Here is a 27,953-nt window from a genome sequence, read left to right as displayed (position 1 = left end):
TTTCCATAGGTACAGAGAGCAAAACCACGCCACTGCTAGAAGCTGTGGCTTGAACCTTTTTGTACCCCTTCCTTAGCAGCTGGGGAGCAGTAACCCTCAGGGTAACAGGAGCTATTTTGGCGGTGTCATTTCAATGAATTGCCAGCAGAGGGGGGAATGTTAATGCTGTGTGAGACATAGTAAGAGGAGCTGCTAAAGAAGTACACGGGTTTTTTTGTTTTTTTTTTTTTTCTTTTCGGCAGTGCGGTCTACTTTTATGCTGTGCTAGCTCCCACTTCTTTGAAGAAAGTTTGCAAATGTCAATCCTTACGACAGCCCTGCCTTTCCTTTTGCCTGAAGGTTGATAAAAGCCCGGGAGAAGTCAGGAGTAGCTCTAGCATGTTCTGTGTATAACATTTTCATGCAGATATACAATTTTGCCATTATTTAAATGTATTTTTTGCAGCACTTCAGTCTGTAGAGATGACAGGTGACTACCAATTTAGGGACAGGGAACCGTGGTAGTGTGACTAATTATGAAGCTTGTCTAAACAAATTAATTTTTCCCCTCCTGTGCTCCCTTTTCTGTGCCGTCATTTCTTAAGCATTTCTAGATGATCAGGATAGCAGACGGGTGAATGCAGAGATAGAGGCTGAGGAAGTGATTTGATTTTATTATTTTCCTTTCTTCAGCACATGGGGCCACACACAAAATGTCTTGGAAGTGAGGAGTCCTTCTGGTTAGCACATGTCTTGAATGAGGTCACTCCTTCTCAAGAACCAGAAGAGACTTAGAAACCCCTCTCCTCAAACCAAACCAAAAATTGTCATGAATTCTTTGCTGAGGGGCAGCAAAGGAATATAAAACTGAAGTGTCTTTTTTAAAAAAAAAGGAGTGTGTGGTTTTATGGACACTCTTCTCACCTTCCCACTGACGGAACAATACCCAAAGATAACTCATAAAAATACCTTCAAGTCATGTTAATAGTTTTTCTTAAATTAAAGCAAAATATCATTAGGTAGCAAAATAATAACTGAGCAAACTTGCTAGAATCCTTCTTTTTTGGTTGCCTGTTACTAACTCTTCTCATAGAGAAGACTGAGCATGCTGGTATTTCAGACACTGTAGAGGGCATGATTGCTGGGGTGAACATTTATCAGTGATTTCAAGTCTTATAATCTTGAGTTTTCTGTTTGAAACCTTACGATCTCTTCGGCTACTTTTATTTACAAATAGCTAAAAATTAGGAAGTAAGGTAATAATAAACCAAATAGATGAGTAGCTAAATTCTGTGACTTCATAAAATACGAAATTTTTCACTAATTTCAAGACTAATTCTTTCATGGTTGACTTGCTTTTTAAGATCAGGTCCTTTAGGCAATCAAGTCTATGGAAGAAGGGTCAGGACCATAACTTAAGAGAGCTGTTGTTAGCAAAATAAATGTTGCTGTTGTCATTATGTGCTAAAGTTTCTGTATGCCATATGGAATTTTTCATTTTCAGAGATGTATAATGAAGTGATGAAGAGATTTTTACTGTACCTGCCATGCTTTGAGATCTTCCTAATGACTTTTTTTTGAAAAAACCCACAACTTTCTCAGGTTATGGAAGCAAAATGAGTAAATGTCAGTAAATGCACTGATGTGTCAGAATTGTGGATTTTATTCATACTTAAAGACTTGTATTGAGGGGGCTTTGTTTCACATTATATCTTTTTTTTTTCCTTCTTTTAGGCAGTGTTTTAAAAAGTTATGTGCATGCATAATCATATACAGCCCTTTATTGCTTATTTTTGGCAGTGCACAAGAGCAAAAACTTAATTTGCTGCTTTCCAAAAGTGCATTGTGTTTATGTAATGGATTTGCATCAGTTGCAGTCTGTAACAGTTAAGTGTTTTAATTGGCAGAACACCCACATGAAGACTTGTTTGTTTTTCTGATAAGGAAAATGCCAGCTAAGTTAGTCCATATGTTCTGTTCAAATAAGAAGTGACATACTTGCATGTAATGGTCATTCTTTAAAAATAAAATGAAAAGGAAAAAGTAACACAAAACTAATGTGGAAGAGGGGCAAGTTCATGCATAGTTATGGATTTTTGTCAATTTTCAGAAATAGCAACTATTTTGCTAGGGGAAACTGTCTTGCATTTTAAGTGATTGTGGTTTATTACTGTATCTGTTGATGACCTGGGTAATGTTAAAATGGAAGTCTACATTGTTTACTGGGTTTTTTTGTTGTTGTTTTTGTTTTTGTTTTTAATCTCAGAAAGATTTAAGTGGTTTTTATTGTCTAATGAATAACTGTCTACTTTCAGAAGACCTGAAACTCACATACTTTATAGTAGTTTAATAATGCTTAAAAATGTTTGGAATGTGATTGTAAGATGGAAAGAAAAATAGAAGTTATAGAGCTCCATTTAATGAAATACATCCTCTTCAGCTGCCAGTCGTGAAGGGGCTTGACAGGCTTCTAGTGCTCCACAGCTGCAGAATCTATTTCTGCTTCTTCAGGGGAAATTGGAAAACTTCCACACTCTTTCAGCCTGAGAATCCCACATTAGGCATCTGCCCTGCTCTTTCTGAAGACAAGGGACTCTGACATCACCCAGCTGTCAAAGATGACATTTGTACTCCTAGTGGTAGTATTGGGGGAACTTAGGCTCTGATCCTGATAAAAAAAAAAATATTCTGGCTTCAGTTCCTTTTGGGTTTAGGTAATTTGTAGGAATTGTTCAAATTTGTGTTCAGGTTAGGACCTGGCTTTGAAACAGACATCCTCAATTTCTTCAAGTCCTGATTTTCCTTCACAGTATTTTTTCCCCATAGGGATGAAGTCTTTCTTATCTTTGACTTGTCATTAACAGCCAAATCTTCGGGTAGAACAATACTGATTGTTATGAACATAAATCATGCAGTATATGCTAATAGAGGGCACAACTAAATTTTTATTAAAATTTGTGTCTGCTGACTCTGCCTTGACTGTCCTTGTCAATGAAGGCGATTGTATTACTGAAGCTCTAGTCAGGAATATTGTATTCACATGATGACAAATATTTTTATAGTTTGATGTGAGAAATCAAACTGGATGCAAACCAAGTGTTGATATGGCTTCTGAGAACCAGAGGTCAATGTGGATCCCGTTAGCTATGTGACAGGTTGTTTTTTTGAAATTAAATGACTAGAAAGAACATAGTGTTTCAGGAAGACACAATGAAGAATCTTACTTCTGTAGCCCATTTCCAGCCCATAGGCATTAAATACCTTTGTGTTACTGGATGTTAGGTTTATTTTAAAATTTAAAAATTAAAAAACATGATATTGCATTAGGTTAATGTAAAAAAAATATACAAAACCTAAGATAATTAAAATCTTTCTAATAATAGTGAGGTCTCAGTATTATTCCATTAAGAAGGAAGAGGAGAATCATGTAACTGAAAGTTTACTTTCATAACAGTAAATGATTTGATAATATTTTAGCTGTCTGCATGAGTCACAGTGGATCCCTGAACTGGAAGTGCTGATCAGTTGACCAGTCTACTGATGCTTAATGTAATGTGTTTAGATTTCCCACTTCATGTATAAAATACATTTCCTTTGTTCCAAGAGTCATTAAGAATATCTCTGTTGCTTAAAGAAATCTGTTCTGTTCTTCATTTTGGGGACTTTTAACTTATAACCTGCAGGACCTTTCCTTTTAGAAATAGTCTAGAACAAATTTTAGTTGGTTCTAATACTTGTTATAATTTACTGTCAGGCTAGATTTATTGCAGCATTGTGTTGCAGCCTGGAGTTTATTTCTGAATTGTTTATTGAAACATATGAATGTCCATGAGCTACTGTAGAATTTTTTATTACATTGTTGCCTGTGTATTTAGAATGATTATACTGTGATCTGATGCAGGGTATTAAATGAAGTAACAGCTTGTCTTTTATGTTCCTGAGTTAATCTCCAATTTTTATTGGCACTTGTATATTTCATTGTTTATCTTATTAAGTGAAATCTGTTTCTTTTATGTTCTGTGCAGAATGTGAAAGATGATGGGCAGCATGTATGGAGACTGAAACACTTTAACAAGCCTGCCTACTGTAATCTTTGTTTGAACATGCTAATCGGAGTAGGCAAGCAAGGTCTCTGCTGTTCTTGTGAGTATAAGCATTTCAGTGTCCATTTGCATACATGTCTAATCCTGGAAATGTTGTACTTGCTGCATATCAAAGAACTAGAAGCTTCCCAGCACAAACCCATGGTTTGGAGCACAGTGGTGTCTCCTCCATTGTCTTATTTGCTTGAGCACTCAAACTTCCATTTTTTAACTTTTCAGCATATGGGCTTTCAAAACTGTTGTTTGAGGGATAATTGTTCCCCTTGGAGCCTGCTTTCTTTTACCTTCCCTGTTCCCTTCCCTGTTCCCTTCCCTGTTCCCTTCCCTGTTCCCTTCCCTGTTCCCTTCCCTGTTCCCTTCCCTTTTCCCTTCCCTTTTCCCTTCCCTTTTCCCTTCCCTTTTCCCTTCCCTTTTCCCTTCCCTTTTCCCTTCCCTTTTCCCTTCCCTTTCCCCTTCCCTTTCCATTTCCTTTTTCCCTTCCCTTTTCACTTCCTTTTCCCCTTCTCTTTTCCCTTCCTTTCTTCTTCTCTCTCTTTTCTTTTTTAATTCTCTGAGCAAGTATCATGATTATGTTTAAACTTTGTATTTTTGCTAATTCTTTCATATTTATTAACAACTACCGATATCTATTTAATAGGTATCAACTTGACAAGCACTATTTTTTTATAAAATTTTTTTCACAGGATTATTGTTTTGTTAATTGTGAAGGGCAAAATCCCATTTTCCCAGAAATCAAATTTTTGGAATGCCTCTGAATTTTAGTATTTTTACTTGATTTGTAATCAGAAATCTCACTTTTGCCATCATTTCACAGAGTAATTGACTATAGAATTTTAGGTAAAGAGACACAGAATAACTACTGCACCTAACTGGTTCTTCATTAGGCTATTAAATGCAGTCACTGCAGTTCGATTCCATGAATTATATCTATGTATCTGCTAATAATCTGTGTTTGACCAACTCATAACCTGTGTCTTGAAAAACCAAATCTTGCCGAAAGAGATCTTGTCTGTTTGAATGTTTCAATAGATGGATGATCCATATCTTTCTTTTGTATTGTGTTCCAATGATTAATCATCTTTTCTTTTAACAAAGACCTATTTTCTGATTTGAACGTGTCTGGTAGATGGTTCCAGTGATTGGTTCGTGTTATCCCCTGCTCCATTAGATTAATGAGATCTTCAGTACCCACTGCATTCTTGATAGTATCAACCCACCTTTCATTGTTCTTTTTGATAAATTAATCAGTGTGTAAGTAGTGTAAGTTACTTCCTCCATTTTTGATATGAAAGATGGCCCATCACAGCTGATCAGGACCTTTCTGCCTGTACAGCTTTATTGATATAATTTGAGATTAGTCTGAATGAATGTGTGTTTTGGAATTGGCCATTTATCTCTCCTCTGTGGACTACAGAACTCTCTAAAACATAATTCAGATGCAGCTCCTTCACACATAGGTTTTCATATTGTATAAATTTATTCACAGTACTATGGAATTAGAGAGATACATTTATTAAAATTCAAACAAACAGCAATTGTGTAACTTCAGATTAATAAATGCTAATGACAATAACTAGAATACATATGTAAAGTACTGATCTGATCTTGAAATGTTAGATTCTTCATATTCTTTTATGTCAGACTGATATAAACTTAATCCTTGTGAGGGAGTGAAAGTCCCATATTTGAAAAGAAAAATTTCTATGGAGCAGATGTAGGTCATCTTCAGTAGTTATTATGAATGTGTAGGTGAGTTATATCAAATGCCCCCAAAAGACTCACCTTACAAGAGCTTTAATTTTCTCTGCTGCAATGTACCTCTTCAAAATGTTTTTGTTATTGTGCTTAGCTTTTACTTGGTGAGAGAAATGGTCCCAGAGTATCTGAAGAACTTCCATATGCTCATTTCAGTTACTTTGTGCAGCAAGAGACATGATGCTGCTTGCAAAACTCTTACACTATTTCCTTATTTTGCTAAGCGTCTTCTCCAATATATTTTTACAACTCCTCGCTATAATTTCCATTATTTGCATTTTAGATTGTGTGGGAGGAAAAAAAAAAAAAGGAAACTGCAGGGGGCCTCACCATCCCTCCATGGTCCAATCAACAATGTTACTCCCTGCAGTTTGTCTGATTAATGGCTGCGCCTCCCACAGGGTTTGTGTAATAGGTGCAAGCAAGGTGTTTAGAAGTACTTTGTGCTTAATTACTCTCGAGGTCAAAAGCTTGAGACATATATTGCACAGGGAGAAATTAATTCTCAGTTGTTAATAGTTGTCTCTATTGAATGCAGGTATAAGCTGTAGCATCACTTTATTTCCTTATCTAGGCATAGCTGTGTAATTGAAGGCAGGAGAGCTTTGCGTTGCACCCCGGTATTTGTATGTTTTCCAAATGCATCTAATGAACTTTACAGACCTGGTCAACAATAGTAGTAACCTAAAACTGATGTCAAGGGGTTAGAAAGAAAAAAAAGAAAAAAAAAAAAGAGAGAGAGAGAGAGAAGTGCTTAGGAGATGGCATTTAGGAAAGTAAGAGTTAAACCTGGGGTGATCACATGGAATGCCCACCAAAAAAAAATGCTATCTGAAAATGGACTGATCAGCCATTTAAGATTTATAAATCAATAGAAAGAACAACATAAACTCATTGGCTTTTGTTTTTGTGCTTGCCAGCTGCTCTCATGCCTATAGTTTGTAAAATATAGATTTCTTTCTTCTAGCAAACGACACCAAACCATTTGGCAGTCATCAATTTGTCTTTAATATTTTTGTCATTTGGGAATTATCGTGAAAAAATGTAGTGAGCTCTGATTTAATTAAGAATTTCCTGTTATGCAATGATAGTGTATTCTTGGATTTCTCACTTGCATAATATTTCCTGTTCTAATTGGCCTTTTGTATTCTACGGAAAAAGCAGTCTAGCTTGAGTTTTCATTGACTGATTGGATTGATTATATAGTGATAGCATGCTGGTAACGTTATTTGTTTCATAAAAATGTATTCAGAAATACCATTGCCTCAACATCTGTTAATGTGTTTCTTTTTTTTTCAGTTTGCAAGTATACAGTCCATGAACGCTGTGTCTCAAGAGCTCCTGCATCTTGCATCAAAACATATGTGAAGTCCAAAAAGAATACTGATGTAAGTTTGGGGTGGCATGAGTTTAAAATATACCTGTTTGTTTATTAACCCCACATAAATCCACACTTTTCTTTTGCAGGTAATGCACCATTTCTGGGTAGAAGGAAATTGTCCAACAAAATGTGATAAGTGCCACAAAACTATAAAATGTTACCAAGGCTTGACTGGACTTCACTGTGTTTGGTGTCAGATCACAGTGAGTATATAACAGTAAAACCTCTAGCCCAGGTTAAAAAAACAAATATCTGCATATTTTTTCTTGTAGACTCTTAATTCAAAAGGTTTAATTCAGTTTTGTCAAGAGGAATGGATACTGTGTGTTTAAGAAATGGTATATGGCGAATATTCATAGCATTCCTTAATTGTTGAAATACCCGAAGTTGTACTCTGCTTCAAGGCAATGTAAAAATGGAAATAATATGTCATCCCAAAGAGCAGAATTCATGATCTACATTATGGAAAGATTATAGAAGAGTTTTCGGTGCTGGGGAAAAGCAAGGTCACCGTGACACTAGGGCAAAATTCTAATTTGCAGTGTACTGACAGGCAAATGAAATTGAAGACATCTGGTAGGATGCAGAGATTTCAAGTGTCTGGCAATAATAGCAGAGACATCTCAGTAATATAGTAATCTGTGCACCAAGTCTAATATATACAACTCTTGTGCACTCCTTATTCAGCAGGAACCAATGACTGGAACTAAAGACATTCAAGGAACACTGCTCTTATAAGTGAGATCTTCATGCTAGAAGGAGCAATGAGAGTATTTCTGTTCCTTGCCTGGGCAGGATTTAAATCTTAGTAGGGAGAGATTCAGCCTTCTTCTGGGGTTTTTGCTTTTTTGCTGATATTATTATTGTTATTGTTATTATTCTTATTGCTATGGGACAACAGTTGTTTGTTGAGTGTTTTAAATAATGAGACTGTTTTCAGTGTACAAGTTTATGACACATTTTCTTACTACAAGAATACATAAAACAAAACATCATCAAAGAAAATAGATCCAGGACACTTTCAGTGATAAGCTGTTATGATTACTTAAAAACCAATGTTTTATAAGAAAGCAAATGTGTAGTCCAGATTGCTGTCAAAATTTGGATAATTTATGCAGAGAATAAAACAACCAATCCAAAATTTTGGCATGAGAATAATTAAATTTAGGCAATAGCTATCTGTGTTTAGGTAGATAAATAAGAATTTTCCACTCTAGATATAGATGTGTTTACATTTGTATAGTGTGTGTTTATCGTTCAAGAAATATGTTTTATGTAAGGCTCCCTCTTGAAGTCAAAGGAAGGAACCAATTTTGTAGCTTCTCAGAAGAATTATCTTCCAATTTTCTCACATGAATCTGAACCCGATTTGTAAAGGTCTTTTACTTCTGGAAGAGACCTGTCTGGATGAGAGTTCCATAAGAACTGAGATTTATTAAGAAAATACCGAGAAATTGTTTATAACTAAAAGCACTGTGAAGGAAGAGTCTGATTTCTTTTGAAAATATTTTGGGGTGCTTGTGTGCATACTTAAGTCTTGAAATTGAAATTCCAGTTAAAAATAGGCCTCTGTTCTTTTGAAAATCTTGTCACTGAGGTTTACAATTTTACAGCTGAATTTTCATTTTCCATAAAAGTGATGTTGTAGTTTCAAAATAACTACTAATAATTTTATTTATGGTTCAGGTATAAATTAGACATAGAAGTGAATATTAGTAATTTTTTAAAAATCAATAATTCTTCAAGTTATTTTTTCAATTTCCTTTTCAATTTTCTTGCGACAGTATATATGCTATTGCAGTAACTTTCTTTGCTAATAGCAGTGTTTATTACTGAAAAGACAGTTTTAAATTCCTAACAGATACATGATTTTTAAATTCATGATTTTAAATACATGATTTTAATTTTAAATTATGCTCCTTCATTCATTTTCAACCCCTTGTGCAACACATTCACGATTTGTTGCTGCCATATTTTTATAATGTAAGGGAATGCTAGTTATTACACAACTAATTTTGGGCCTTCTTTATGCATTCCAAAATTTTTTTTCTTACAACTTAATAGGGTCACTTCTAATGTCAAATCACTGAATAAAATCCCCAAAATCTGAGATGTTTTTCACTAAGTAGGCTCTTACAGTGAGTTCTAAGCCAGAACAAGGATTCCCTCTTCCAAATACTCTGTACTTCTCTATTAGGGTCTCATAAATGCTTTTTTTCCTTGCTTTTTCTCCAGAAAATATGTTTTTACCTACTTTGCAGGCATCGTCTTGTGAGGGAGGTTATATTCCAAAGGAGCTAGGTTTGGGATAAGGGAATTTTAGGGAAATATGTTTAAAGTCTGATTTTTTATATTTTCTTTTCAACAGATATGCATGTTATTTGATTTCATTGTGTCAAAGTGTTATTTTCATTAAAGCTACGTATCTTCTGCCATTTCTGTTTTCTGCTACGTGCCAATTCTGTTGTCAGTGATCAGCAGAGACTAATAAGAAGATTAAGCTATTTTTTTCATAGATAAGTTTACATGCCACTGAGTAGCAAAGCTGCTAATTACCACTGAATGTGTGAAGATACTGTTATTTGATGTAACGTGGCCTGGTGTGCATTAATTACGGTACAAGTAGCCTTACCACTGAGGCAGAGAATTAGCATGACAAATGATTTAGATTACAGGGCTACCAAAATACCCTCACAATACAGCTTTAATACTCAGAGTAAATTGAAACTCGTTAGACTTTTATTTTCTGTTGCTAAGTAACTGCCTGAAAAGGTAACTTTGCAGTATAAATTAATATGGACAAGGCTAATATTACGTGCTATTCAGTTCAAAATTTGGAAATGTTATGTCAACATTAACTGTATCAGATAACTTTATGAAGACTGTGTTACTGGTAAAGCTTATATACATCAGCAAGTGGTACAGTTTTATTGTAATTTTAATAGAGTTCATACTGTCATAGTTAAATCATCTAAGGGAAAATGAATCGGTCATTGGAAAAATGTGGTTTACAGATGTAGATGTTGAACGACAGATTTTTATAACAGCTGTTGAACCTGTTGAACTAATGCTGTAGTCTGTCTATTAAAATGGTTAAATCACTTGTTAAAGCAGATTCTTTACATTTCTGTTATTTATAATTTTGATTATTTTCCATTAATTCAAATACACATATCTTTTCAAAAACTGAAGTATTCATCCCTATGGGAAATGCACGTTACTTGAAGAACTCACATTTATTTTGCATCATTGCAGAAATAATAGCCTTTCACAAATTTCACAGTGTGAAGTTGTATTTTATTCTGGCTATCTCTGCTAATATTGTGAATATACCGATGTGAATGCTTTGCATAACCCAGGCATTCAACTTTGCCTTTCTACAGTGTTGTTGGATAAATATATAGAAATATTGTAGTTAGAGACATCTGAATTGAATTAAATCTGAAAATATCAACAAGAACTCTTGATTGTTAATGCAAAATATTTCAATACTTAAATATTTTTTTATATTTAATATTGATGTCACATACATATTTCTCATCTGCCATTTTAGCAATATGTATGCTCTTTCAGTCAGCAAACTTGAGGATCTTAGTTCTGTGTTTTCAGAGTAGCACTCATTGATTTCAGGAAAGCTAGATGAATGCTAAGAATAAAATAAGAAAAGGAGAGTAATTCAAGTTCCTCAGGAGTCAGTGGAAACCTGAACATTGATTCAATCAAGACTGAAGTTTCTCTAGTACATCTTAAAGCTCATAGAAATTCCTACATGATTCTCATATTTTATATATGTTTTCATAGATATTGCAGCATTACAGTTGAACCAATAGTGACTTTATCTGCTTCAGGTAGGAGATGGTGATACCAATAATACCAAAAGCATTCCTGAATCCACTAATAGTAGAACAGAAGTTCCTGGCTCAGTGCAAGGAGCTGTCTTTCTGATACAAAGGGTTTACTGACCAATAACACTACGCTGATGTTCCAATATTGCCATGAAGTGTTCTTATTTTCTCTGCTGGACCACATGTGCTATTTCCATACTGGAAAATGTTTTTATCTACTCTTCTTTGCTTCAGTATAAATTAATTTGTTTTATCAATCCTAAGAGACTTTTCCACTACATCGTGTATCATTTTGCTTGTAATACTCTAATAATAATTAGATTCACCCCAGTCTAGGATGCCCCGTTTTCTTAGACTGTAGGTGTAGGATGTCAGAGCTGAATCCTCATTTTCTTTCTTCCCATAGTTGCATAACAAATGTGCTTCACATCTAAAACCTGAATGTGACTGTGGACCTTTGAAGGACCATATTTTACCACCTACATCGATCTGCCCAGTAGTATTGGTGAGTTATCTGTATGTTTGTTTCAGATGTAACCCTCTGTCACGGATAATGAATAAAACAATTCTGGTGCTGGCTATTAGACTGTTTGTAAAATTCACAGAACTTGAAAACAATGGGTGATTCTGACTGATGAATTTATAGGCTCAAGCGTGCTTTACCTCTGCATGTTGTGTTTTCCTTCATGTGAGAATGAACTTTCTGTAGGGCATATTATGACTGAAGCTGACTCAGGTTTTATCACTTACTCAGACTGTATTTACCAGAAACTGTATAGGCAGAACGCTTCTACATTTTACATCTTTTATAGATCCAACTTCCCAGAATAATGAAGTTATTCTTATGGACAGTTTTTGCTTGGGATGCATATTGTATATCTGCAATGCTGAGGTCTCTGATCTAAGCCGGAGGTTACCTAGAATGATGACACTGGTCTTGCAGTAAGCTATGCATCAACATTATGGTATATTTTATTCTGTAGTAGTGGACAGTAAATTTCTCTATCCACAAAAACAGTAACTCAGTTCAATGAAAAGAAAAATGAAAGCTATACATAGGTTGTATAGAAAAGAGCAGAGCAGTTTATCATTAAAAAAGAGCTTTGGAATTAACTTATGTATTCATATATTAAATTGGATGTTTTGTGCTGATGACAGTGGTAGCATCATCATTTTCATAACAGAACAGACGTGGTTCTTTTACTCTAAATTTATTTCATAATAAGAGTAAGAAATTCTTGGATTTAAGAGAAATGATTTATTGCAGTGAGGCAAAACAAAGACACTGTACTTTCTGATCTTAAACCTTTTTCTGATCATTAAGAATAATATTTGTGCCTGTTCTAAATAACTTGTTTTCTGAATAATCCTTTTGCTTGTTTGTTTATAAATCTGCTAAGAGGTGCATGCTAGACTTTGGGTCTGTGCTCAAATAGACTGGGATTATTCCATTGCTGTCAATGCAAGTAAAGCAGTGTAAAGCTGGTTTTAATATTTATGAAATATTTTTTACTATTTATGAAGAGTCAGTACTTGTTTTGTAGTTTGTCTGTAATACTACTTTGGTATTGCCTGGACATGTTCTGAATAATAATTGTAAAATATTATTTTAAATTTGTTGGATGATTAGATTTTGTTTTAGAGTATTTGATTTTCAGAAATTTAGGTTATACTTTAAAAGTTAACACGTAGGAATTACTGTTTTGTTATTGGACTGTTTTCAGTTTATTATTATTTATTGTTTGCCATTCTTATAAACTGAATAAAGGCTCAGCATGAAATTTCATCTTCAATTATATTTGTGTAACTCCATTTTCTTTTCAGGAGAGGAAGAGGTATAGAGGAATTAAGATTTTCCTTCCACAATTTTAGTTTAGTTAAGTTGTTTAGAGGATATATAAAACCACTCTAGAGTCAAATCACCCTTGAATAGGTTTGTTTTATCTGCAAATTTTGAAGGCTTAAGCAGAAGTAAATATGTTTTCCTGTATCAGAATCATGTTTCAGTATTACATACTAAAAATGTAACATGAAACATGTTTTTCAGTACCATATGTAGTTAGGAATGAAAAATGTATTTTACTGTTATTTGATGATGAGAACTTTATAATTTTGTAGTATATTTTTTCATCTAATATTTTTTTCCCAAAAATGCATTAAAATCTTGAGTATACTTACATTATAAATACTTAATCAGTGACCTAGCTAATAGGAATTCCTCCTAGATATTATTGATCACAGTGTAAGTATTATTTATCTTAGCAATTTTTTAATTAGTTTCTCCTGCTTCCTGTTATGGAGATTCCTTTTGAGAAATAGTGCTTCAATGTATGTGAAACCAGCACTCTTGATAACGACAGCAAAATCAGTGAACATATCCATGTCAAAACTGTCTTAAGGATACAGTAATGAGTGTCTGTTACTAGAAATGATGTGTTCAGATGTATCAAGTCTGATATACCTTGCAGTAGGAAGAGTATTTTGGCTAGGACACATTTAGCTTCAGTGATCAGCTGAGCAGTAATATTTTTACAATGCTACATATGTGAAAGGTAAAGGAAAGCACACAGCCATTTTCACACATTGCTTTCTGCACCAGTTTTATCTTTGAGTATTTTGAGGTGTCAGAGAAGAATGTATTTCCATCTCCTGCACAATAAGTTATAGGAGTTGTTGGAAAACAGCAAGGTGAAAAATCATCTGTCTTTGATCTCTCAAATATTTTGGCCCTACCTTCCATCTGTAACTCTTTCTGCAGAGATAATGATAGTTTTTTTCATAAATTGCATTTCACCAGGACCATGTATTATATTAGAGTTACCAAACTGGTCTGTGAGTGGCAATTTGTCATTCAGGTCCATATCCTCTTGGTTTCTCCACTTCCTAGGTATCCATTGATGTGCAGAATCATTGCTGCAACAGTGAAGAAGAAATTAAAACCTACCCTTCCTGATTGTAATATCATGAAGGGTGATAAATCTCTCCCCCCGAAAGGACAGCCATCTCAGCTCAGGTGGCTGTTCTAAATTACTCATTTAGGGTCTCGTTAGATACGAGAGATTCCTCTAAAATAGAGTGAGTGGCATGATCCTCGTGATCTGTCATTTCTCTTAATAGCTGGAAAGAGAACTTAAATGCTTCAACATCTGAAAGTTAGACCAGATGTCTGGTTTAAGTCAAATAAGAAAGCTAACATCTTAGAAATGCACAAAGTGGAACTTGTCAGATGTTATTCCTAAATATGATAAGCTACGTTCTCAAGTGAAAAAGAAACCATGGGGAAATTCACACAGGTTGTGCTGTGTATGTCATGAAAGGGTCACCTATCTGTCTGGATTCAGTGCCTTATAAAGATTTTTCAAATCTCACAGCAGTACTTTTAGATGTTTTCGTAGAATGTAGTCTGTCAACTTTAAAAATGGCCCCTTTTCTGTTTACCATATATAAAGCTTGTCGTATGTATTTTTGTTCAAGTTAAGTGAGTTTTGTTATAAACTGTGTGTGCAGATTTCAAGTGATAGTCTTTTAATAGATGTCAGATAGACTTTAATGTTACTCTCTTTTATTTCAGTAACGTTTTAATTAATTCATACTGATTGAATAAATGTACATTGAGACTTGTTTCCTAATGAGGGCACATTTAGAGGAAAGGTTTTGCATCATTCTGATATCCTGTGGGTAATTATATTCTAATTATATGGTGGGGGGAAAAGTCTATAACTCAGTGCTGATATTGTTCATTGGACCCAATTAATTACATGCACATAATGAAAGTTCATGATAAGGTTGACTGGCAGTGAGTTTAAAAATCTTTAACTCAATTGAATCCTAGCCTACCAAGAGTACAAAATTAGATCATAACCAGGTTAAAACCTGGGTATGGGAATGAGATGAGTGAGTAGTGAAGAAAAAAGATTGGTCTCTCATGATACAGCTTCTCTCCCCCCTCCCCTTTATAAGGTAAAGAGGGAAAAATGCTACCATACATTTTGGCTTCTTCAGTAGGTGCCTTCCTTTACTTTGCTCTGTTTATTTATGAACACAGAGGATGCTGTAAGTTGTATTTGTGTTTGTAGAAGAATAATTACATTTTTCTGTTACCAAAATATGTATAGCCTTGGGTAATGACAAATCAACCAATAAAAGCCTACTATTTAATCATCATATATTTATTTCCTGATGCATGATTATTTTTATTCTCCTATTTTTTTATGAAAACTTTACAATGATTATTTTTATTCTCCTATTTTTTATGAAAACTTTACAATGATTTTTTCTTTAACTTAATTTCTAACGTTGGTTTTGAAAGCTATAATTAAAATTATTGTAAAATAAAAAGAAAATTATGGAATAAATTGTAAAACATAAGGTACCCTGAATATAATGCAAGTGTTACTATATGGTAGTTGTCACTGTCTCCATAGTAACCAGTTTATTTCAGCAGGGGAGGGTCTGCTGTAATGTTGAAGATGAGAAGTTAAATAATTAAAATTTAAAATAGGATGCATTTCCATGTATTTGATTGTCAACTTTATTTTTCAGCATTCTGGGCCAAATTGGTCATCGTGATAAAAAGTTTGAAGTCACTGACTCATCTCTTTTCTCTTCTGAGTTTGTCTTTTCTTTTTTGCAATCAAAATCCTTATAACTTTTTAGGACACGGTAATCTAGATGTAAATTCTATGTATATGAATATAGATATTGATGTCCAATTTTTATAATGTAAATTTGTTTGTATACATCTAGTATAAAATATCATAAGTCAAATTCATTTAACATTTTATTTTAAAATATTAACAGTTACATGTTCTAGTGGAAGAAACAGGTGTATCCAATTTGGGTCAGATTTAATCATAGGTTTGGAAGGTACCTCAAGGATCACCTGGTCCAGCCTTTGCATTGGTTTGGCATTTTATTGTACAAGAACATAAATGCTCAAAAATCTGCTGTTTCTAACTAGATCTCTTGAAGCACATAGTACATGCAGCAGGTTACAAATGTTATAGCTAAGCAATGTGCCCTGAGCAACTAATCAATGCACATTATGGCCTATAGCTGGCAAAAAAATAATACTGAATAGAGGTTGAAAATGCTGTACAGGAATTTTATTTGACTACCACTATTTAGTAAGACTAGATATAGATACAGAATAGCTAATGACTGTGTTATAGTTGCAACATAGTCCAATAGATATTTTTTCTATTTCGGATAATATGGTTTACTAATACTGTTTTCCTGTGAGGCAGGTATATATTACTCACATAGGAAAGCAGAGATGTTGAGACAGAAAAAGGGAATTAACAGTTATTAGGTGAAGAATGAGCTTTCTTTATCCATTTTCTAGTTTTTGATCCTAAAATGATTCTTATGTTTTTATTATGAGAGAGATCAGTTTTAACTCAGTTGAATCCAGGTTCAACATGGAGCATAGAAAATCAGTGCAATGTATAAGCATCCTTGTGAGCAAGTTGATCCTTTGAAGTTGAATGCTAGCCTTATTCTGAGATTCTAAACAAAGATATTACCAAAAAACCCTCCAAACCTCAACATAGTTATTTGAATGTATATGCCTCTATGGGGGTGGAATTTAAATCTGGTTGTTGAATATTAGATAATGACATAGCAATTGAAACAGATTTAAAAAACAAAACACTGTTTTCCTTTTCTGTTGCATATCATATTGCAGATTCAGTTCTCTGAGAATCTAATACAGACTTGAAATATAATGGTGTGCTTATCTACACTAAGAGCTTTTTCATTTCTTTTAAGTCAGAAGGAAATTAATAATTGCCCTGGAGGAAAATGTATCTTCCTAACTAATTATCTGTTCAGCAAACACAGTTCAATGTTAAAATAATAAGATGCTGATAAACTCAAATGGCAGCCATTCACTCATTTTAAGTTATATCTAGTTGCCTGCCCACAACTCATCACTACTGTCTGTTCCTAAGCGTATTCCTTAGAACCTCTCCTATTGGAGTTGCACATGTTTTTGTTTTCAGAATTCTTTTCCAACTCCTTAGTCTTTCTAGGACACTGTGTATAATTGCTTGCTATAGCATAAGTTCATTTTAGGTTGCAAATTAAGTCTTGGGCCCTACTTTTGGTGTATGTCAATATTGAATGGGTGCTAGACATGAGATGTTTTTAGTCAACTAACTGAACTAAGACCAACATGCTAAATGAGAAATTCTTGACTGTGATTTTTGTGTATAATTCTCTACATCTTTATTAGGACTTATTAAAGAATCTACATGAAGTACTTATGTAAAGTTATCATGTAGAAATTCATTGTTCAGAACAAGGAATGTGATTTTGGAAGGTATTCTCAGGTGATTATGTCCCTAGTCCAGCCTTGTCTTTTTCCCATGCTTTATCTACAAGTATTATGGGTGACAAGATACTTCCTTCTGATTGATATAATGTGATTTATTTTACCTGCAAGTGTTTCTATCAAGACAGCTCTCAGATTAATTACCTTTTACTTAAAGCATGGGCGTGTGTAACTCACTGGACAGTATTTTTGCTAGTGAATTGGTAGCTAATTTTGTCCACAGAATGACATTAAGCTTCAGACCATAGATGAAGAGCTGGGTATTGTGCTACAGCTCTAGGAGCTTTCAAGACAGCATGATGTGCTGTCCTAATATTGGCCCTTCTGATTAGTATGTACACAGAGTTAGATCTAGAAATGCAGAAAAATTTGATAAAGTAAAATTTCAGAATATTTTAAAATATCTAAATCTGAGTTAGCTGGATGTGATATCTGGTAGATGTCACAAAGAGGTTGGTTTCCAGGGTTTTGGGGTACTGAGGTGGTCTTTTTAAGTTTTCAGGGTATATGAATCCTTGGTTTTCTTCGAGTTTTATGTGATTAATGGCATAAATTGGATGGAATGGAATTTCTGTAGGCAAGGTCTTGAATTCCACACAGGCTTACGCAATGATAGTCTATGTGCACCTATTCTAATATTTCATTGCATATTAAAGCAGAGGTTTTACACCCCTTGGAGAGTCTCAGGTCAATAAATGAAATAGTTTAAGGATTCATTGAGAATGTTCCTCTAAGTTCTTTGAGAAAAAAAAAACAAAACATTGGTTTCGAAAAGTCACATGTTCATACTTCTATGGCCTTCATCCTGATAGTATTTCAGGATAACTTTAAGACATATTTTGTACATTCCATATGATCTTTCCTGGACAGATTAACCTGATCAATATCTTTCAAGTTCAGGTTCCTCAATTCTAAAATAAGATGGGGTTTTTTTATAGTTGTTTTAGTTTATTCATAATAACATAAAATTTGGTTCTCTCCGTATGCACCCCCATCATCTAGCTGGGCTGTAGGGTAAATACTTCATCTGAAAGCATATAGTATAAAAGAAGTAATTATCATACAGGAGTAATTTCAAATTTTTAGTAGTTACTTGACAAATTGTGTAATGGTATTAACCATTCGCTAGTGGCTTTAGAGGCCTACTTAATTTATAAAGAAATTGTTATTTAATGTTTAAAAGAAATTGTTTTAAATAATCTCAGTTGCATACAAAATAATCCAGAAAAATAGATTTGGACTTTGAGTAAGAGAAAGTGAGAAAAAACAATTTTTCCTGCATTGGCACTGGAGTCTGTCAGCAATTAAAATGTAGAGGTAACTAATTAGTAAGCCAGTATTCTTAACTTAACTTAATAGTAAGTTACTATTCTGCATCTCTGTATATCTATTTCTAAAGAATAGAAATACTTTTTGAAGATGAGTGTTATACAGAAATTTTAGTGGGAAAAAAAAGCTTTTTGAGTAAGATACTTGCTTTGGATGAGGATTTGAAGATTTCGAATATTAATTAAAAAGATTACTGTCCAGGTACCAAGTATCTCTCTTACTGATCAAAGGAATAGTAAGTCTAGGTCTTCTAACACTTTTAGCTGGTGATAAAATAGTCCCACACATCCTTCCCAGAACATACGCTCTATGACAGCAAAAACATTGGGGAAGTATGGTCGTGCAGATGTGTAAGAAAACAAACCAAACCAAACAAAAAAACCATTCCGTGTGTGTTTGCTGTAAGTACAACTGCTGCAAGGTAAAATTCCCTGTGATATCTCTCTCCATGCCTCTTCCCATCCCAGCTGTTTGGTGCTGCAGCCTAACATTCTCTTTTCCCAACAGACGCTTCCCACTTTAGGAGGTTTGCTCCCTGAGGTGCGTAACGGGAGGCATCCGGGTACACACGAGTACTGACGGATCGCGATATTGTACGTGCCGCTTGCTGTAAAAAAAAAGTGCATTTTGGGGCTGAACTAAAAATACAGACGTGTCATTCGGTGCTGTCATTCGAAAGGCCCTGACTTATTTAGCAATTCGTTTTTCTCATTTGGACGAGTATATGGGGTAGAGACAATTGAATCATTCTTCCCTGCCAGTCATCACTCTGGAGCAATATTGAATGGTAGAAGCTCCAGTTAAGGGATGTGGACTTCAAAGTGAGGAGTCCAAGGGGAGAAAAGAAGGTATTAGAGGTGCAAAAATGGGTGGAAAAAATTTGTTGTGGTAAGTACTATTTTGCAAAGTATGTGCTCTGGCGTGTACCAAAAGAACAGAAAAGCCTGATTCTTTGAGCCGTCAAAATGTACAACACCTTTTAAAATGCTGTATTCAGTATCTCTATCAACCTCATGCATGTTCCCTAAACAAAATGGTTCACAGATATGTTTATCATTTTGTATGCTTTACTTATTAGGTATAAAATATGGCATAAGCATTGTAGAAACATTTCTTACCTCAAAAAAAAATTTTTTTTGCACTTTGTAAAATCATTTATTCAGTGCATGTCAAATTTGTCTTAACATTGCTAGAATTTGTAGGATCCTATCCACAGGTGATTCTATTAAACTGTTATTATCTCATAAAAAATGACACTGCTTAGTTTCTGACACTCTTGGGTAGATTAGTGATGTTATAGCTCCTGAGAGACAGTTATTCAGTCAATCATGAACAACTGCATTAGAGAGACAGCTTTCTATTTCATATATAAAACAAAATAACTGTGAAATAATATTAAAAACAGACTTTTTGAAATAAAGTGCTACATTCTTTTTTGTACCATTAATAGATTTATTCAGTAGAATTGATGCACATTATTGCATTACTTCATACACACTGGAAATCAATTATTCACTTGTATGACATGTATAATATTTATAATATTATAAGATATAATTCTTTAGGAAATCTATAAACTCCTATCTGCTTCTTTAGAGATGTTTCAGAGAGAATGGTTGGTACAAGTGGTGGTGTATATTGTGGTATCAGAGTCCTATAAGATGGATGATGCCAAATAAATTATTTGTGCCTCAAAAATCATCATTGAAGGAAGCAGACCTTCAATGATGAGGTCAAGTATCTGTATTTGATTTTTTTGTAACACTTCAGAAAAATCTGTCGTGAATCTAGGTTATTTTCTGTTATATTTTGTGAGGTATATTGCCTAATCTTGTGTAGTCACTGTGTGGGACAAGTTGTCTTTGTGAGTAAAACAGTGAGGATTTTTTTATGGGCAGGTAATATAAAGTTGAGGAGAAATATGGTTGATTCAGCAGCTTTAAGGGCCAGGGCCAGTGTGAGGGTATTTGCTGCTATCTGTATCGTGGCGGAACAACAAAAAAAAACATTATCAAAACATTGCTTGAAGAATTTGTTACTGCATTTTGCTGCAGAATGATTGATAACAGCAGGACAGGGCACTGTGGTAGGCATCATTTATGTAAAGACAGTTCTCAGCAGTGTATAAATGCTTTTCCTCTAAGTAATAACATAATATATGCAAGAAGATTTTTAGTGCCATACTTTATAAGGAGGCCTCTTTGGAACAGTGTTTTGTTAACACAAAACTGAATCTGTTCCTTTATGTTGCCTTTTTCTTTTAAGTATCACAACTATGTTCTGTAGTGTAATGTTTTTCTAGACTTCAAAAAATTTACGCTTCATCTCAGATTTTTGTTAGAAACCAGGGATATTTTTTACTATGTGTGCCTGTATTGCTGACATCTGATTTGATTTTTTTAAGATGTTGCAATATCAAAGAGCCAGATTTAGCTGTAATATAAACCCTCTTTAACATGATATGCTTACTTTTTATGGAATGTAGTGACTTTTAAAGGGTATTTATTCATAAAATTGTTTAAAGCCCCAAAGCTGCTTCTTACATATGCAATGAAGTATGAAGGTTCCTTCATACTGATGTTTCTTACTCTCTGTCATTGGCACTAAGCCATACTGTTGTGCATTAGTGTTTTGTGTTAGTTTACAAATGTCACTGTGTTTGGATGTCTCATCCTAGTTATACTTTTTAAAGAAATCATCAAATAAGTAAGTTAGAAGTCAGTGATTTATTAGGCATTGTTACAGAATTGTAGAGTCATTTTGGTTGGAAATGACCTTTAAGATCATCAAATCCAATTGTTAACCTAGTGAACTGCCAAGTGCACCATTAAACCACATTCCTTAGTGCCCCATCTACCTGTCTTTTAAATACCTTCGGGCATGGTGACTCCCTCACTTCACTGGGCAGCTGTAGAGTAGTCTAGCCTCAGCCTCCTTTTCTCCAGAAAAAACAACCTCATTTCCCTCAGCCACTTCTCAAAAGACTTGTTCTCTGGACCCTTCACCAGCTTTGCTGCTCTTCTCTGGGCACATCCCAGCACCTCAATATCCTTCCTTTAGTGAGGGGCCCAAAACTGAGCACAGTATTTAAGGCGCAGCCTCACCAGTGCCAAGTACTGGAGGACAATCACTTCTCTGGTCTTGATAACCACAATATTTACGATACAAACCAGGATGCTGTTGGCCTTCTTGGCTACCTGGTCAGACTGCTTGCTCATATTCAGATGGCTATCAACCAAAAGTCCTTTTTTCACTGTGGTCAGCTTTCCAAAGCCTGTAGCATTGCATGGGATTTTTGTAACCCAAGTACTAGACCTGGCTCTTAGCCTGGTTGAATCTCTTAGAATTGACCTAAGTCCATCGATCCAGTCTGTCCAGGTGCCTCTGCAGAGGTTTCCTATCCTATCCTGTCCTATCCTATCCTATCCTATCCTATCCTATCCTATCCTATCCAGGCAGGTCAATCCTACCTAACTTGGTATCACAAGCAAACTGCAAATAGACACTATTACGGACAGTGCTTGTCTGTGTTTGAAGGCTTGGGCTGAGATTAATAGCTCTAATTGCTTTCACTATTTTCTGTTTAAAGCAGTGGTATAGTGGTCTAGACTACTGGATCTCCTCTTGAACTCACCAGTTTACTCAGAGCATCACAGAGCTCAGTTAACTAGACTCCTAAGAGTCTCATTGCATATGGGAAATTTCTCATTGCATATGAGAAATAGACTCCCTTGCTATTTAGTTTTGGGGTTTTTTTGGTTCTTGTTATTCATTCAGTGGCATAGACTTACCATTCCTTCTATAGGAAATGTAATCAGATTGCCGAAGTTCCCCAACATACATGGCTATCACAAGCCACTATATTAAAATGGGAGATACTCCCTTCCTGCCAGAGAATGTTTCAGTGTTTCTTACTGGTTTAAACTGCTACAGAAAGAGTGGCATGGATTGATGACTAGACCAATCCCTGAAGCTTTACCAGAGGTAGTGGAAGGGTCCACCTGGTATGGAATGTTCATGGTAACACTTAATGAACAGCTTACAAAGTGCAGCAGCAGGGAGTGCAACACTGTCTTTTGTGCTCTTTTCCACTGGAGCAGCTTTGTGCCACCTCTTTCCCCTGCCTAGTTTTAAAGCCTTCCTTTTGAGAAGTGAGGAAAGTGACTGGAATGTGTTTGGGACTGGGGACACTGATTCTATTTGATAAACGTCTGCTGCCTTAAGTTATAATGCTGGGGACATACATAAAAGGACAACATAAAAGGACCTGCTGGGTTCAATTTATAAATAGGGTAAATGAGATACAAGGAGCAAGGACATCTTTATTTTTTCATTCTGAGTTCTCTGAAGTGACCTGACAACAGTTGAAAATAAGATTACGGCAACATACTTCTGAGCTCTTCTTTCAAGTAACCATCGGATTGTGCTGTGTATCAGCATCAAAAATTGCCAGTGGCTTAGAATCTGTTTTGGAATCTGGTTTGTTTCTGATACAAAGTGCATATTTTATAAAAGAGCCACTCAGTCAATTGATTACTGTACATTTAGGACAGGTATATTTTGCCAAAGTGGTAAAGTACTCTTTAAGCTTCCAATCTTTGCTAGCAGTTCAGATAAAATTTTGATAAATAACTGATCTCTTATCAATGTGCTTATTAAACAGTCAAGTATATTGTATTCTCGGCTGTCAAGTTTTAGAATGCCATCCTGGCAATGTCAGATTATCTTTTCACATCATTGCATCAATTTGTGTTGTGACTGCACACTTTTCATCTATCTATTGCCTAGTCATTATGGAATGTCCAGGCACATAGATAGATGTTATGTGAAGTGGCCAGACATTGTGTAATAACTTGTCTGAGATCTCATTTTCATAAAAGCAGAATCTGACATTACTCTCCAGTCAAAACAACTTTGTGGAGGCACAGCCCCACTTACAGTTATAGTATTATGTAATGTGTTAAAATAATCCAATTTTCTTCTTTTCTCTTATTTTTTGTTTGTTTGTTGTTTGTTGTTTTGTGTTTTTTTTTTCAAGGAAAGACAGGCAACAGTGAAAAAAGAAAAGAGTGTCCCCCAGCAAATGAACAAACTGGGAGAACGGAACAAAATGCAAAGAGCAAATTCTGTCACCGTAGATGGACAAGGTCTTCAGGTGTGATTATTGTTATTTTAATTTTAAGGAAGTACTTACAGGTATGAACACAATGATATGATAGAGTGAGCAATCTTTAAAGTTAAATATTTCCTGTACAGTCACTGCTAATATTTTGCTTTTGCATATTTGAAAATTCAATAGGTAAATTCTTCCATCTGTACAGGAATCCTGTGATGCAGATCTGCTTCCTATGTGATTGGTGGGATTTCTTTAGACATTAAGGGGGAAAGAAAACATTCTCTAAAACACTTGTATTGGGAGGGTGAAGCTGAACTCAATTTTTTCATATCTGTTATGCAGCATTGCGTGAATTTACATTATAAATCTGAGTATCTGAGCCTTGATAGTTGTTCACTTGGACGTATGAATTAATAGATGGTTGGAGTAAACTTCAAGGATGTAATTTGTCCAGGTATTTCCAGGTAGGATATTTGTCACATCAAAATTAAAAGAGTGGAAAGAGGCATAGTGTTTTCAGTAATGGAAAGTTTTTCTTTTTGAAAGAAAAAAATTGCATCTGTCATGAGTTAGTGTTATTTTAGGCAGGTTACTGAGAGGCATACCAGAAATTCTGTCTGAACTGCCAGACTTCTTTCCCTTGAGGTATGAGAGTTAAATCAATGTTCACATATCGGATGCTGCTTCTTTATTTCCACAGGACTTGAATGATCATAAGGACAACAATGTGATGATCGTTTTATATATATATATATATATATATTACTATTCTCTTTATCTTTTGATATGTTGGAGTTGAGGCTTAGAAAAATGTAGATTACATTACCGTATATCAAATGCTTTATACTCCATAATTATATCAGGATATACCATCTTGTGTCAGGATATATATGTGTCAATCTTATTCTACTTCATCTTTTAGTGAAACATTCTTGTTATGAAACCAAGTTAAAAGGAAAAACAAAAACCAAATCCTAAAACCTACGGAGGCACATAGCGGCTCCACCGATGATCCAGTAGGATATTACAGCTGTCATTATCCGTGGCTTTCAGGGTTCACTTCCTGCACTTAGAATCCTCACAGGCTGCATTGGTATCCAGATCGTCTGTGATAAAACACAAAACAAAAAGGCTGGAATGTTCATTGTCAGAAAGCTCAAATTCTGTGTAATCAGTCAGTGTGACTAATAAACTGGTGCTAAAGGAAGCACTCAGTGTTTTCTAACTTATGGGTGTGTCATGGCTTAACACTGGCCTGGCAATTAAGCCAAATAACAGATGCTCTCTTAATCCCTCTCTCCTCTCTGATAAAGAAAGGAGTGAAAATAAGGGAGAGAGACTTATGGACTGGAAACTAAACCACACAACTTTAATGAAACAGTAATGGTAAATAGGAAAAATTACTAAATATATGCAAATATACAAATATACAGGAAAATTGATACCACATTCCTCCCTCCTTTCCCCCAATAACTCTCACGTCACCACCAAGGCTGCAGGGCAGCCCTGGGAAAGTCCAGGTTGGACTCCTGGAGTCAGCGGCAGTCGGGAGCTGGAGGCAGGAACACACAGATATGGGCTGGCATGGATCAGGACCACAGGCAGAGGAACGGATAGAATCCTCCCAGGATGCTGAAGCAACCAGGGACAGGCGAAGGGGGAGGAGGAAGGGGTTTGACCCTTTTGATCCCTCAAGTTTATACTGAGTATGATGTGTATGGGATGGAATATTCTGTTCGGTCAATTTTGGCCATCTATCTTGTCTATTCCTCCCCAAAGGAGGGTTTCAGGTGTGACCTTTTTACTCCTCTCCTTCCAGAGGGCAAAATGTTCCTCAGAACTGAGCAGTGTCCTTGGTTCTGCACAGCAGTCTCTGGCTGTAACTATAAACATCGAGCATTATCAGTCCTAGAAGCAGACACTGTCTGAGAAACCTTCTGTTAATTTTAGCAAGTACAGCTACTTACAAGAGACACAGCTGGAAGCAGAAGTACAAGACAGAAAATTACGTTTATCCTGTCCCAAATCAGGACATGGTGATAATTGTGCAATTCCAGTGAGCCTAACTGCTCTAGATGAGGAGCATCTTAGGTATCTCCTTTTGGTAGCAGCACCATGTCATTATGAATTTTGTTGTTACTCTAAGTACTAAATTCATTATGCTCATTTTTTTACAATTTTTAAAAAAAATTTTTACAAATTTTTAAACTTTTGATTTCCATGCAGTGAAATGCTTGGGACAAAGTACCTGGGCTGCTCAAAACAGCAAACTTCTAACACCGCTGACTCTTGTACATGCAACCTTACATTATTAAAATTTCTGCCTTCAGGTAAATAGGGTATAAGATTTTCTGTAAGTTTGTCAGTATGATCCAGGAGTCGTATTCTGTCTTCTCTTTCCACCAGGAATCCAAAGTTTAGGACTCATTGTTGCTTTTGTTTATTATCTTTTGAGAAGAAGAGAAAGAAGGAGTAAGGATTAAGATGGCAGAATAATTATTGACTGGATTTGATTTGTTTTATGAAGTGCTTAGTATTAGTATTAGCTTAGTATTATTGTCATGCCACATCTGTAATGTAGATCACAATGAAACACCTGGTAATCATAGTGATAACATTAGAAATAATTCTGCAGTGATGACCCCATGCTGATTATACCATGGTCTTTGTTTTTCTCTGTTGGGTAAAAGTGGTTCAAAGTAACAGGAATCCACCTTAGCACCAGCTATTAAGCTTATGGTCAGTATTAATAGTGGTAAACTGATCACTTGAAGACTGAGTGGATCTTCAAGGATATCACAGTGGAAGTCTGGGATCAGTGTGGCTGTTGCGATTTTTTTTTTTTTTTTTACACTTACAGATTTTATAATTGTGGAGCTATTTCCACAAAGATATAAGATTCCATAAATATAACTGGTAATTAATGTTACTATTTTGTGTAAAGATGGTCTGAAGCAAAAAATATCTGTAGCTGATTAAAGTATACTGCTCTAATTCTCTCATATCTAGCCAAAGCATCTTAGTCTGATTCTAATAAGATTATTGTTTTGCTGATTATTTTGATATGATCTTCAGTGAACCAGGAAAAATGTTGCTTTTTTCGTACCTTTTTTATTAAAAAAATAAATTTGATTTTTCTGCTAATTACATTGTTTTATTATTTAAGTTCGCAAGGTAACATATCAAAGATTCCCAGTAAATCTTCATGCTACTCCTGTGAGGGCTCTGTTTTTCTGTTTTCAGTATGAGATAAGCTGTATATTATTGGTCTATTTGTCCTTTAAGGCACTTGTCCAATAACTTCATGGAGATTGCCTCTAAGTCATACTAGATTAAGGCTGAAAATATTAATCAATGTAGTCTAAATCTTTAGTTGCATTGTTTGCTGTGTGGAAGGATCTACATTGCCTATAGAAGTGCTATGGAAAAGCAGTAAAAAATTAATTAAAAGAGACTTTAATTTGCAATTGAGTGGAATACAAACTGGTCATGAAAAAATATTTTTTTATGGTCCCAAACCACCTACGTTTAGTAGCACAGACAAGTTTTGAAATAAAAGATTCAGAATAGAAATTATTTCATCGTTTACCTTTTGTTGAGAAAAGTATCAAGAGCAAGCCTTCCTTCCATCAGGCAGCAGTGAGCAGGTAACTTAGTGCCAGTGGAGATCTGCACGACTAAAAGACAATTAATCATAGTTAAGCACATTCATCTTACTTCTTTCTAGCTAACCAGCATAATGATCAGGATTATTATTTCTAATTAGAGGAAGTAATAGATCATGTATAACCTTAGGATGAGTCTCATTAATTAACCTGCGTCCTATGGGATTTCAGTAGGTAGTCCATCTCTGTCACAATGAGCACCATTGGTTTACACTTAGTTCACAGGAACAAACATCATGGGAATTGGCTAAATAACTAAAATTGATTAAAACAGTAGGTAAAAATTAAATATATGACAAGCTTCATTATATCCTGCAATCTGATATATGTTTCAACATATAGCACTTTCCTGTAACAACATACTGTGCCAGAAAGTGATGCTGGGTTGTTTTTATGCTAGGTTCAATTTCACCAGTTTGCTGAAGTTTTTAATTATTTGTTGTATA

General features: G+C 35.0%; 1 protein-coding gene across 6 annotated transcripts in view; it reads left to right on the top strand.

Moving 5' to 3' along the window:
• The window catches only part of DGKB (diacylglycerol kinase beta), a 286,640-nt gene that overhangs the window by 54,773 nt on the left and 203,914 nt on the right, over positions 1–27,953 (top strand). For 2 of the 6 annotated variants that reach the window (XM_030445131.1, XM_008494182.2), the window contains 7 exons: positions 4,005–4,122; positions 7,137–7,225; positions 7,305–7,421; positions 11,470–11,568; positions 16,051–16,053; positions 19,234–19,266; positions 23,765–23,881. In XM_030445131.1, coding sequence (XP_030300991.1) covers positions 4,005–4,122; positions 7,137–7,225; positions 7,305–7,421; positions 11,470–11,568; positions 16,051–16,053; positions 19,234–19,266; positions 23,765–23,881 — 576 coding nt within the window. The remainder of the gene's footprint in view (positions 1–4,004; positions 4,123–7,136; positions 7,226–7,304; positions 7,422–11,469; positions 11,569–16,050; positions 16,054–19,233; positions 19,267–23,764; positions 23,882–27,953) is intronic. The other 4 variants (XM_030445128.1, XM_030445127.1, XM_030445130.1 and 1 more) reach the window with 2 other exon arrangements.

The sequence above is a fragment of the Calypte anna genome, chromosome 2, assembly GCF_003957555.1.
Source record: "Calypte anna isolate BGI_N300 chromosome 2, bCalAnn1_v1.p, whole genome shotgun sequence".
In the NCBI taxonomy this organism is placed as follows: Eukaryota; Metazoa; Chordata; class Aves; order Apodiformes; family Trochilidae; genus Calypte; species Calypte anna.
This window is presented reverse-complemented; position numbering and strand designations above follow the sequence as displayed.